This window comes from Microchirus variegatus, assembly GCF_963457635.1.
Source record: "Microchirus variegatus genome assembly, chromosome: 8".
In the NCBI taxonomy this organism is placed as follows: domain Eukaryota; kingdom Metazoa; phylum Chordata; class Actinopteri; order Pleuronectiformes; family Soleidae; genus Microchirus; species Microchirus variegatus.
Window position 1 is genome coordinate 2,439,548 of NC_139809.1, and position 12,582 is coordinate 2,452,129.

At 38.5% G+C, this 12,582-nt stretch overlaps 3 protein-coding genes across 3 annotated transcripts; all 3 read left to right on the top strand.

Moving 5' to 3' along the window:
* The first annotated feature begins 1,804 nt into the window (after positions 1-1,804).
* On the top strand, positions 1,805-5,016 carry rsl24d1 (ribosomal L24 domain containing 1). The gene is made up of 6 exons (XM_083893521.1): positions 1,805-1,945; positions 3,173-3,286; positions 3,378-3,450; positions 3,537-3,600; positions 3,757-3,842; positions 4,572-5,016. The coding sequence occupies exons 1-6, from the start codon at positions 1,865-1,867 to the stop codon at positions 4,646-4,648; spliced, it is 495 nt and encodes a 164-aa protein (XP_083749647.1). The 5' UTR covers positions 1,805-1,864; the 3' UTR covers positions 4,649-5,016.
* A 265-nt stretch (positions 5,017-5,281) lies between these two features.
* On the top strand, positions 5,282-9,067 carry LOC310930635 (uncharacterized protein; the record flags this gene model as incomplete). The annotated part of the gene is made up of 9 exons (XM_083893670.1): positions 5,282-5,362; positions 6,900-7,080; positions 7,204-7,439; positions 7,766-7,877; positions 7,961-8,019; positions 8,102-8,185; positions 8,668-8,709; positions 8,779-8,952; positions 8,999-9,067. Exons 1-9 carry the CDS (start codon positions 5,333-5,335, stop codon positions 9,065-9,067), a joined length of 987 nt encoding a protein of 328 aa, XP_083749796.1. The 5' UTR covers positions 5,282-5,332.
* Positions 9,068-10,642: 1,575 nt separating this feature from the next.
* On the top strand, positions 10,643-12,325 carry LOC310930937 (cAMP-regulated phosphoprotein 19-like). The gene is made up of 3 exons (XM_083894005.1): positions 10,643-10,766; positions 11,281-11,403; positions 11,513-12,325. The coding sequence occupies exons 1-3, from the start codon at positions 10,722-10,724 to the stop codon at positions 11,681-11,683; spliced, it is 339 nt and encodes a 112-aa protein (XP_083750131.1). The 5' UTR covers positions 10,643-10,721; the 3' UTR covers positions 11,684-12,325.
* The last annotated feature ends 257 nt before the right edge of the window (positions 12,326-12,582 follow it).

Consider the following 12,582-nt stretch of genomic DNA (forward strand, 5'->3'; position numbering starts at 1 on the left):
GTGTGTTTGCCAAAAAAATATAGTTCTTGCCAATGATGTAAATTTCTCTCAGAATAATGGTTTGAATGCTTTTCTCAGTGTATATTTCCTCGATGCTTTATTCTGGTGAAAGCTTTAGCGCAGGTCTCCTGGACTTGTGTCCCATTTGCCTTCTATGCCATTGCTAAATGCAGCGGTGACGCCGGTGCTATTATCCAAAGAGTTGTCTGCTTCCTCGGATGGGTACGGCTTCTAATTCAGGTGATCCTTGGTGTGATGAGGTGGAGATTATTCACAGACCAAAGATGCAGTGTTTCCTCCCAGTGACAGATGATGATGATGATGTTTATTCTTGGGATGGAGAGAATCATCTGTCACAGTTCAATATTAACTGTATAGGGAAGATTTCATCACCCTATAGTATTTCCTGTCCAGGTGTGACAGTGAAGGATTCTGACTATCATAAATGAAACCCTACGTGTGAACAGCAACATAATCATTTTTTATATCTTTGTAATACAAATTATCCTAACCAAAGAAAACTTGAAGTCTCTGTTATTTAGCGATTTTCTTTGGTTTTCATTTACATTATTTGAAATTAAGACGTGATAGATTTCCCATGGTTTTGATTGCTAGAAAAGCATTTTACATAGTTCTTTTTTTGAAAAGCTTGAGATGTCAAAAATCATTCTGCTGTCTTCCTTTTATCAACCTGAAATTTCACCTGAATTGATCTTAGATTACATAGAACATTTATTAAATTAATAAAGCAAACGTCCGGTTCAAAGTTTGTCAGTTTGATAACATAAACAATAATAATAATAATTTGAAAGCCACTGGTAATTTTTGCTGACTCGATTCAAGTGTTAAATGTAGTTTTTGATTGTAGACTTTCATGCTATTATTTAAGTTATGGGTTTATGTCTGCTTTTGAATACCAAAGTACATCTTTTTAATTCAAGTGAGCAACAAAACAAAAGTATTTTATGTGTTGAAATGTTGCAAAAGATGTTTTGATACTCTCAAGATGATCACAAATACTAGATAATAAAATTGTTCTAAAAATACATTATGAGTGTTTCTTGAATTCTTCATTGATAACCTGAAAGTATACAGCCGGAGTGATGCAGTTCTGAGGCCAACTCTAATATCAATGTCTATAGAATCTTATTATTATTGTATCTTGCTGGAAGCACAATTTTATGTTCAGATTATTTTTTCTATGTGGAGCCCCTGTACTGTATACAGGTCCAGTTAATGACTACATCTGGTGAGTAACAATGTCAGCTTTGTGTAGAGGATTTGTAGTTTCTTTAAAAAGAAACTATTTCGTTTGGATTTTTTTTTTTTTTTTTTTTTTTTAAATGCACACAATATACACAGCAGACAAGGAAAAAAAGACTCACAATTGTAATTATACAATATACAGTACCAAACAATTAATTAAAGTGTTCAAGCTAAATAAACATAAATTACATGTAAATTAAATGTACACAACTCCACCTCCAGTAACTTCAGAGTCAACCACACATACAGTACATTCACACTGGATAAGAAAAGGAAAACAAATAACAGAAAATAAATATAATACATCCTGATTTAAAAGTCAATTTTATACAGTGAAGACTTATAAATATGATTTAAATTGTTATTGTCTATTGCCAGTGTTCAACCACTAGTGCAGCACTGCTGAAAGGTACACACATTTCAAATGTTTAGGCTAACAAGTGATGAATTTGTTTTCTGGTTGGTAACTGGCTGGAGGTGGCGTGGGGCAGAATGTCCAGCAGGGGGCAGTACGCGCGGATCACTGAAGAGGAAGAAGAAGAAAACGGCTCGGTCTTGTTTTCGACGGTGTCCACGCGCACCAGTTGTGCTGTGAAAAATGCGCATCGAAAAGTGTTATTTCTGCTCGGGGCCGGTGTACCCCGGGCACGGGGTCATGTTTGTACGGAACGACTGTAAGGTATGTGTCCGTTTCCGTGTCTGAATAATCGTGTTTCTTCATCGGACGTTGGTATTCTGCTGTCGGGTGTGTGGTCGCTAGCATGCTAACAGAACGTGCGGGACTTTCTCACTCACGTGGGCCGACATAGAACGTTTAACAGCTGACAGACGCCGATAAACTCGGTCGTAAACACAAGTTACAAGGTGGAATCGACGTTTTCTATCGTTATCTTTATTCTCTATTAAACCTTAGGCCCGTGCTGTATTAGTAACCGAGCGAACAATAATGGAGGACATTTAACCAACGAGGCCAGAGTTTTCTTCCATGGTAATAGTTCGCCCCCTAACGGCTCGACGTGGAAACTGAAGATGGGAGCTGTGTTTTTGTTGACGAATAATCACGTCCACAGTTTCTGTTACTACTTACAAGTTAATGTTTGACAATGCAACAGTTTTTGACTCTGGCACTGTCTTGTTAAGTGTAATTAGCCAAACGATGCTGAAGTTATTTCCCTATTTGCAATTTACCGTCAGTTTAAGTGAAAGTTGAGGAAATGACACTGCTGATTCTCTGTTTGCTGCTTTTACTGCTGGTAAAAATGTTGTCGTATTGACTAAAGCACTGCAACTGTTGAATACATTTCGACGTGTAAACAAAAACATTATAAACTTGTTTTTAAAATGATACTAGACTAGTCAGATCGTGGCTTTCTTGTCACATACGTTTAAGACTCTTACAATTTCTTTATATAACGAACATATAACATGGTCCTGATGTGTTAAATCTGGTCCAAATTCCGGTGAGGCTAAAGATGAAAACCTGCAACCTGTTTTGTGATCATACTAAAAGAGGACATTTCACTTTTTATTGTTTTTGTTGTTGTTAATTTATGCTGTAGACCACATTGGACCAAGTCTTCATCAATAGCCTCTATCCTGACTCATTAAATAGCTCTGTAACATTTTGCTATTAAACATTTTGAAAGTGAACCTATATTAAGTATACAGGTGTGACACAATGTCATTCGTTGGGTTTTTTCTCTTTTTTTAAGAAGACATTGATGCCACTATCACTGTGTGCTAGAATATGTAAAAAGTGTTTCATATTTATCAAATTTTAATTTCTAAATTTGTAACGTCCCTTTAAAATTCAGCACTCCAAAGCTCTACACATGTCTACATGATCACATCCACTTCAACTCCTGTCTAATTGAGTTAATTGTTTCTCTCTCTCTCTCTTTTGTAGAACTTCAGGTTCTGCAAATCAAAATGTCACAGGAATTTCAAGAGGAAGCGTAACCCAAGGAAAACTAGATGGACCAAAGCGTTCAGAAAGGCATCAGGGAAGGAGCTGACAGTGGTGAGCGGGGTTATCTGTAAACCACTACCTCACTGCCATTTATACGTACATGTGTTACTGAGACTCCTCTTCCAAACACACTGTCTTCTAGGATAATTCTCTGGAGTTCGAGAAACGCAGAAACATGCCGGTCAAATATAACAGACAGCTCTGGGACAAAACAGGTAAATGGTGTGACTTCACAGGAACACTTTGTCGCGATGTTTTGTTTTGGAGCAAAGCATTTATGTTTCATTGTTCATATTCACAGTGGAAGCCATGAAGAGGGTGGAGGAAATAAAAACCAAACGACAGGCCAAATTTATCATGAACAGGTGAGGTTTATTGTTGTATCTTTCAGTTCTTACAGTTTTATGTCATGAAGGTGATGTAAATAGTGGTAGTAGCAACATATGATGATTGTGGTCTTTAGCCATTTTGAAAAGTAATTTTTGCCTTGCATTCACGCTTTCTTTGTCTCTGTTTTACAGATTAAAGAAGGGCAAACTGTTGGAGAAGGAAGAGGCCATCCGCGAAGTGAAGAAAAATATTCACCTTATCAAAGCACCACATGCAGGTAAAATCAGAATCAGTGGTCATCGGCATCATGTGACAATTTGAAATGAGAATCTATTAGTTTTGATGATAGTGATTTTTATGTATACCATGTGCAGAAATGTAGAGCATGTTTTTTATGATACATTTGAGGCTCTGTTTACACTAGGTGGATATTTTTTTAAAAACCCCTCCGTTTTCCAAAATAACTTTGTGCACACATCGTTTTCAAAAAAGTTTCCATTCATATTAACCCGCATAAATAAGCTGTCGAGAGCCTTCATAACTACGCCAAGCCTGTGGGCTGCCGTGTAGGAAGGAGGAGAAAGCCATACAAGCCAATCAGAATCCTCATCGACAACAACAACGACCGACCTCTCACCCTCGATGTATGGACGTAACTATACAAGTGACAGCAGCAATGATCGCGACATCCTAAAATTGTCACACCACTCCTCCGGGGACAATAACCTCATTCTCAAAGTTCTCCCACCTGACAACAGTCCACCCGCAGGTCGGACCCAAAACCGGCGATGCCGACGGTGACGCGGTCTGGCTCACCTCAGAGTCCTAATGCGTCTCTGCTCCTCTACGTAATATAGGAGATTGTGTGTAAACAAAAGGCACAAACGCAGGGGAAAGTCTCCGTTTTTAAAAAATACCCGTGCTAGTGTAAACGTAGCCTAATTAGTTTTTAGACGAGTCTGTGTTTCACCGTTGTTGAAATGTTGTGCTTTTTTTTTTTTTACAGGAAAGGCCAAAAAGTTGGAAGAGAAAATGGTGCAGAAGTTACAAGAGGATATCGACATGGCGGATGACGATAACTAATATTGAGCCCAAGGTGTTTGTTCTTTTTGGGCACAAGTTGATCTTGTATAATATTGTACTGTTGTTATTTTCAAATGGTAGAGGACGGATACAGTCATCCACTCAGTTTTACCCAAAAGGACACAAAATATTGGCTGAACAGAGACCTGCCTCCACAATAGCAGTAACTTACCACATCGATCCCATATTGTTTGTGCGGTATTTAAGTGACTGTTTAAGAATTAACTCAATACTGTTGCTTAGTATTTGAATAGATAATTATGTTAAAAGGTAACGACCAAGAATGATAGAATATCTTATGTGAATTGCGCTTATCTTCTGTGACATAGATTTATGTACAACATGAAATAAAGCCCCAGTTTGTGCAAACAGAAAGTGGTGGATTGAATATTTTGAAACGTGCCATATTTTTAATTACGAAAATAGAGTAGAATTACGTGTGAAATAGAAAATTGGGGGAATATATAGGATAAGAGTATGTGTGAGTGAGTGTACACTCCAGAGTGTATGTACACTCCAGAGCAGAAGGGGGCGGTAACGCACCTGCAGATGGATGCCAACCGCCGTAAAACTCACGATTTAAATAAAGTTTTTTTCTAAAAAAAAAACTTTATTTACACACCGAAACGACGAAAGTGGTTTCACGGAGGTGATTTCCATCTAAACAAACAAAAGAAAACAAGAATGAGGGAACGAATGAAGAAGAATATGGAAGTAAGTGAGGCTGTCCACGTGTTTAATTTATTAAAAAATATTCATGTTTTGTTTTACGAGTAATTGGAAGTAAGTGAGACAAACCTGTATTATTAAGAAATGTGTTCTCTGGAGCTGAAATTTGAAGTGTAGGTGTAAATTACACTGTGTACCCGATCTGAATTGTGTTTAGGGAGGCACTACAGAAACGCTTTTCAAACATTTATTGGCTTTCGGTCACTTCTTTCCTGCATATTGCAGAGTCCAGAGACTGACTGAATCTTCAGAGCGTTCCAGCGACTGAAGTCGAACGTTAGAAAACATTGAGCTTTCTCTTTATGTTCGAAGAGGAAGTTTGACTGTCAGCAATACAGTCTACCTACATACACAAGCGAGCCGTATATGTAAAAGTGATACATATCGATATGTAACGTCATCACGAGTATACTTTTACCGTAGCCCTACAAATCTTCATGCTAACAGATAACAACGACGACATAATTTCACGCCATAACATGAAAAACAAGTTGTGATAGAATTGCTGTGTCTGAAACAATTCTACACGCAGAAAAGTAAAGTTTATAGCCTATTCATGTGACTCCATGGGCGCCGCCATTGTTCTCCGACTTCATTTTGGTGAAGTGGGGATAGGTCGATCAGCCCCGACTTCGCTGGTAGGAGGAGGTCCCACTTCGACAGGATTCCAGTGCACTTTTTGAAGTTGGAGTCCTACTCCAGCTGGTTTTGAATTGAATTGAATTGAATTGAATTGAATGACTTTATTCCCCCCCCGGGGGGGAAACACACATTTACAACAGCTCAATTAAGGCGACAAGAGGTGCAGAAATGTGCAAGGGTATAATAATTAAGAAGAAAGACAACGTAAAGATAAGAGTAAAAATAGGGTAAAAAATAAAATACAATATGGTAAACAAATCACACTCTAAATATAAGTAAGACTAATAAAATAAAATACAGTAAGGTAAAAATATGCTCTAATATAAGTAAAAAGAAGTAAAATGTAAGATAAGAGTAAAAAATAGAATAAAAATAAAATACAATATGGTAAAAAAAAAAAAAAATTATACACTTTAATGTTGGGTAAGTAATTCAGTAGAGATAAGAATAAAAAAAGACAATAGTGCACAATATCCAAGTAGTACACACAGTGTAGAAAGGAACTCAACCGAGATGTGCATTCAGTACAGAAGAGAAATTGAATGGACTCTGGAACGCACCATCAGCTACGATAGGAGATACGGAAACAGTTATAGCTTAAATCAAAATTACATTAAGTAAAATAATAACCAAGATAACATTCACAAAAAAGAAAATTAGATAAGATTAAGATTACATAGTTCCCCAAGTGTGTGCATCTTACCAAAGCAGTCATGCCTCCACAAAGCCCCATTCCACATAAAACCAGTTAACTTTGGAAGCTGGGTCGATTTAATGACAACATAATCTTGGCTATAGCAGGTTTTGGGTAGTATTTGAATATATTGAAACTGACTCCTATTTTCTTGTCCAACTTTACTATACTAATTTGTTATTCCAGTCTATCAACAGGCACGTCACCATTCAGGTGACAGGTGTCACTCCACAGCTGCAAAAATGCACAGACTGCTGCAATGTGATACACTGTCCATTCTGCAGTCCTAAAATCTTTCGCCCAGCAACAAAGTTCAGGGTCCTGAAACATCTGGAGGGCCACAAGAGAAGGGCAGTGAAGCACAAAGGTATTTCCTGTTGTATTCTTTGACCACTGACACATTTAGCTACTGTAACTTTCAGCAATGCACCAACATGTGGAAACAAAAATGTTTCTGTTTGACAAATGTATTTTTATTTTTCCTTTCCAGAGTACACGATATTCAAATGCAATCTTGATTGCAACAAGTTTGCTCATTTCCACTGTGCCTACTGCCAAGATATATTTACCAGGAGAAACAGGTTTCTGGATCACCTGATCATTTGTGCTAAGAAAGTGGTGGAGCAGGGTGGCAATGCTATCCTGACAACTATATCGAATGAAGATTTGATCACCATTGCAGAAAAAACAACTAAAGTGGACATCTCTAGTGCAACAGCCGCAGAGGTAAAAACGTCCAAATAATTCATCCAAAGTGATCAAGGCCAAATTAATATTAGTTAATTGCCCCCATTGTGCATTATCAATCAACGTTTTTTTAAATGAAAAAAATGTTGGATTCTATTAGACATTGTAATAAAATTACTTAATTGTAATAGTCAATTATTATATGAGTAAAGTGTACAATAAACAGAATTCCATGAAATAATTGTCCACACATTAAATTAAACTGTACACTAAAAATACATTTAAGCCATACAGCATTGTATTGCATTGATTCATCATATTGGAAGGATGTTTAGGCTGTTGTCATGCCATGGTGTTGTTTTCAGGCCAGGGTGTTGGTCTCTGGGGCTGCAGCTGGATGCTACTCGTTGGAGGGGATCCCTGTGGGGACAGACACAAACGTTTGTCACTCCCAAGATGCTACCCGTTTCATACAAGGTAAATTCTGCCATCTCTACACTGGACCTAACCACATTTACAGTGAATCCATTTGTGACGTCAGATTTTGGTTTGCCTTGCAGTTTCCGGTCGCACCATCACACTTCTGGAGCCACCAACACCAGGGTTGGATGCTGATCGAGTGAGTTCTCCATCAAAGGCATAATGCAGGCCTGGCATGCCTCGTCTATTAGCTTCAATATGAGTCCTGTTAAATGTCATAGGGTGAAGGCACCAGTACAGCAGCAGCAGCAGCAGATGATGATGATGATGAGGAGACCATCTCAATGGATTTCAGAAGGCATGAGGTATTATGTCAAGCTTGTGGAGGTACTGTGCAGTAGAGCTGAAACGATTAATCGATGAATCGATTATTAATCGATCACTAAATTAATCGCCAACTATTTTGATAATCGATTAATCGGTTTGAAGCTTTTTTCATGATTAAAACAAGATTTCTGATTGTTTCAGCTTCTTAAATGTGAATATTTTCTTAGTCTTTGCTCCACATAAACAAAGAAATCATTAAAACTGAATAATTTTGGTTTGTGGACAAAACAAGACATTCAAGAACATCGTCATTTCCAGGTTTGACAAACACTGATCAATGTTTTTTTTTTTTTTACATTTTCTGACATTTTATGGACCAACCGATTCATCAATTAATCGAGAAAATAATCGACAGATTAATCGATTATGAAAATAATCGTGAGTTGCAGCTCTACTGTGCAGTCTACAATGGTGAAAAGTCATCATTTGGTGCCAACACAACATTTCATTTTTGTAACAGGATCCAGATGGTGTGCATGAAGAAAGCCAGCCTGGTAACATGGTAAGTATTAATGGAAGGACATTCCCATTATGCATAATAATGCATGTGCTAATTGTCATGCGTTTACAGAGCTCACAAGCTATCAGACAGCTCTATGCCACCCACCTACAACGGCAAATACAATTGGCAGAAGTGGGCATGGAATTAAAGAGAAAAAAGATGGAACACCTTGCGCTGGAATGTGATATAAAAAGGAGGATGAGGAGAAAATTGGACCTCGAAATAAAAATGCTGGAGCGGGAGGTGAGTTATGGCTTTAATGCACTTGTGGCAGTGGGGTGTGGTTAAGGCAGCGGCTGCTGGAGAAGAGGGAGAAGTGGCTCAGGCGGTGATCAGACAGCTAGACAGAATCAGGTAATCAGTCGGCTGTATAAGCACGTTTGTAACCTGGTTCTGGTTTCTTGCAGTAGGCTGGGTCCACACACACACGGAGAGAGAGAGAGAGAGAGAGAGAGAGAGAGAGAGAGAGAGGAGCAGAGCGGAGCTTAAACTGTTGAAGTTGAACTGTTTCTGAGAATAAAAGCAATATTTCACGAAGCTACACAGTTTCACCGTCCCTTCCTGAACGAGCTGAGTGGAGAAGCTCACGGCTCTGTGTGCTGACTGTAACACAAATAATGTATCAACCATTATTCTCCTTCCCTCCTCCAGCTGCAAGAAGATGACTCTTCAGAAAAAAAATGACAATAAAAGGTAAAAATTAATTGTGGTGGTGTCTAATGTATGCACCGTTAGGTCTACCATAGAGATGACACTAGGCACACAGACTGTGAGATTTAAATAGATTTGGCCTCTTGTGATGTTTGTGTTGTATACTGTATGCGTACAAGCTTGCTGGGAGGCATCCATTCATTTGTCCTGCATTCATTTAAATGCGCAGATGTGGGGTGTATTATGCAGACCTTTGAATGAGCATTTATTCTTATGCTCTATAATCCATCCATCCATCCATCCATTATCTACCGCTTTATCCTCCACCAGAGGGTCGCGGGGGGTGCTGTGCCCTATCTCAGCAGACATTTTGGGCGATAGGCGGGGTACACCCTGGACAGTTCGATGCTCTATAATATGCTTTGAATTTGTGCTGTCTGTCTTGTAGAGAGAGAGTTCAGATTTGAAAGAAGCTGATTTACTTGATTTATCCTTATTCAATAAAGCAACATCATGTTACTCTTTTATGTGTTTTTTTTTTTGTTTTTTTTAATCTATATGTGTGTATATAACATTTATGTAAAATGATTGTAATCATTGATTCATTGATTGTTTAGATAATGACTGTGGGTATAGTTTATTGTGAAAACATGGTGTAGTGGGCAGTGGAATAACTTTTGGTTTCCATTTGTGGTGACTGCTGGCTGAGATGAGGGATGAGATTTAATACATCCTGGAACTTAGCCAGACTAACTCCACAGGATAAATCTCCATGGTAACTTATGTCATAACATATCCTGCTTTCCCCTATTCTGCTTTTGAACCACCAGATCATGGACAAATTAAGCCAGGATAAGCAACATAGCCCGGTTTAATCCCTTATCCTAGTTTGGACTTCTGGATGACAAATTCAAAATGGTTGAACTGTTTCTAATTCTGTCTCAATAGACTTGTTTGTTTGTTTGTTTGTTTTGGGCTGGGACATTAGTTTCAGATTTGTCCTACCAGGTTTCACCTTTGGGGGCGCTAGTGGGCTATTTTGCACCCTTATTTTATAACACGATTTTAATTTCACAATGTTTTCACTAACGCGCAGGGTCTCAAAAATGAGGTCATTTGTGGAAAAAAAAAATCCAAAAGAATTCCAATAGGTCCTCGCAGCACCTTAAATAAATAATTATATATGAGAAAATCACTCAACTCAAACAGTATGTCTGAATCTAGCTCTCTGGCATCGATTCACCGGCCTGTTGCTGTACAGGCTGCTGCTGCTGCTGCTCTCCTCGCTCGCCTTGTCGCTACAACGGCAACAAGACGAATCGTCCACATTTCAGTGAGCGGAGCAGCGATTCACCGCGGATATGTCCGAGGAGGTTGAAGAAACGAGGACGTCGGACGAGCAACAGGTAAACTGTGACAGCGAAATGTTAATTTTGACGAGAGTCCTGCGACCGTTTCATGTCTTACCCGTTAAAGTAGCATACGGCTAGCAGAAAAGCTAGTTAGCTAGTAGCCACTCTTGGCTAATGTCATCAGCGATGCCACCGCCAAGTAATTAGATAATATACTTCCAATGTTTGTTGTCAAAGCAAAGGGAACACCCCACTGCGTCTGGGCAAACGTGTTGGCTGACATACTTTTGTTTGTAAACCGATTTTAACCAACCCGTGTATTGTGTTTCTAAACGTGCTGCAGTAAATTGCTAAATTAGTGTTGGTGCAAACACTAGTTGGGAGTTTCCCTCGTAATCGCGTATGCACAGTGTGATTAGTTATAATATGCAACTGCTGTTGCTGTCAAATATGCTTGGGAAATCTACTCTTTGAGTTATGATTGCTCGTAATGAATTTTAACAATTCATGAGCTAGTTGTAGCCTGTTGTAGCCTGTTCCATCCATACACTCTGTGCTCTTCCAACAGGAAATGGAGGACAAAGTAGTCAGTCCAGAGAAAGTAGAGGAGGCCAAACTGAAGGCCAGGTATCCCACCATGGCAGCCAAGCCTGGAGGCTCAGACTTTTTCAGGAAAAGACTTCAGAAGGGGGTGTGTTTCTGACATATCCACATAACAACGAAACTACATGTCTAAATTAATGATGTATAGTAAAAAAAATGGATGACCCAACTCCTTACTTCCTCTATTCTTTTTTCAGCAAAAATACTTTGACTCTGGGGACTACAACATGGCTAAGGCAAAAATGAAGAATAAACAGTTGCCTTCGGCCCCGACAGAGAAGACCGAGATCACGGGAGACCACATCCCGACACCTCAGGACCTGCCTCAAAGAAAGACTTCAATTGTGGCCAGCAAACTGGCTGGTTGATGCTTTTATATTCACTGAATTATTTACCATTCCAACTCCCATTTCATATCTACCTGCCATTTATGTCTGTTTGTTTTTCACCTTAGTATGTATTCTCTAAGAACGAGTTGTGTATTAAGCCAAATATTTGAAAAAGAAAAAAATTGGAAGGATTTGGTGTCCAACAAATCAATAGCAGGTAATATTTATCAAATTCTTAAAAGTGATTACAGATAGATTTATGAACTCACAGTATACATATAAATGGATGTTAATCTTATTTTCACTGAACATTTTAGGATCTATGCCTTTGTACAAATGCCTGTCTAACTAAAGCTGATTAACCTTATGAGGAGCATCTGTCTTCATAACCACAAACACATCTTTTTGGTCATTATTGAGACAAAACTACTTATGACTTGCAACCGTAGAGAAGATGTTTTCAGCGTTTGCGTTGATGTGTGTGGAATCAAAGTAAAATTTACAGGTAATACTTTCAGTTTGAAACTTGAACTTTTCACCTGCTCCTCTGCAGGCATGGCTATTTAGTGCAAAGTGAAGTACTTGCGCTGTTTTTTGTTCTGATTTCTTCTGACATGTCTGGAGTGTGCATGTGCATTTACTGTGCATTCACACTGTGCCATTTGTTTTATAAATAAAATAGTTTTGTATAATAATCTCAGTTGAATGTGTCCTTGTATTTGTCATGCATGCTTATCACTGAAGAACAGGCTACTTCGTACATACTAATGTTACTTGTGTTTTACAATGCCTGTTCATGTGCAGAGTGTAAGGTAGGATGTAATCCAAAGTACATGGTCTCTTGCCACTAACAAATGTGTGTATCGGTGTGTTTTTCTGGCATTTAGGAACAGAAATACCAACCAGTACAGCTGAAGTCTTCACCAGAGTTTTTATTT

Bases quoted from the DNA above. Each gene is read 5' to 3' on its own strand.
- rsl24d1 (XM_083893521.1), top strand. From the start codon at position 1,865: ATGCGCATCGAAAAGTGTTATTTCTGCTCGGGGCCGGTGTACCCCGGG. The intron at 3,451-3,536 runs GTAAATGGTGTG...TCATATTCACAG, and splicing joins ACAGCTCTGGGACAAAACAG to TGGAAGCCATGAAGAGGGTG. The intron at 3,601-3,756 runs GTGAGGTTTATT...TCTGTTTTACAG, and splicing joins GCCAAATTTATCATGAACAG to ATTAAAGAAGGGCAAACTGT.
- LOC310930937 (XM_083894005.1), top strand. From the start codon at position 10,722: ATGTCCGAGGAGGTTGAAGAAACGAGGACGTCGGACGAGCAACAG. The intron at 10,767-11,280 runs GTAAACTGTGAC...CTCTTCCAACAG, and splicing joins GGACGTCGGACGAGCAACAG to GAAATGGAGGACAAAGTAGT. The intron at 11,404-11,512 runs GTGTGTTTCTGA...TTCTTTTTTCAG, and splicing joins GGAAAAGACTTCAGAAGGGG to CAAAAATACTTTGACTCTGG.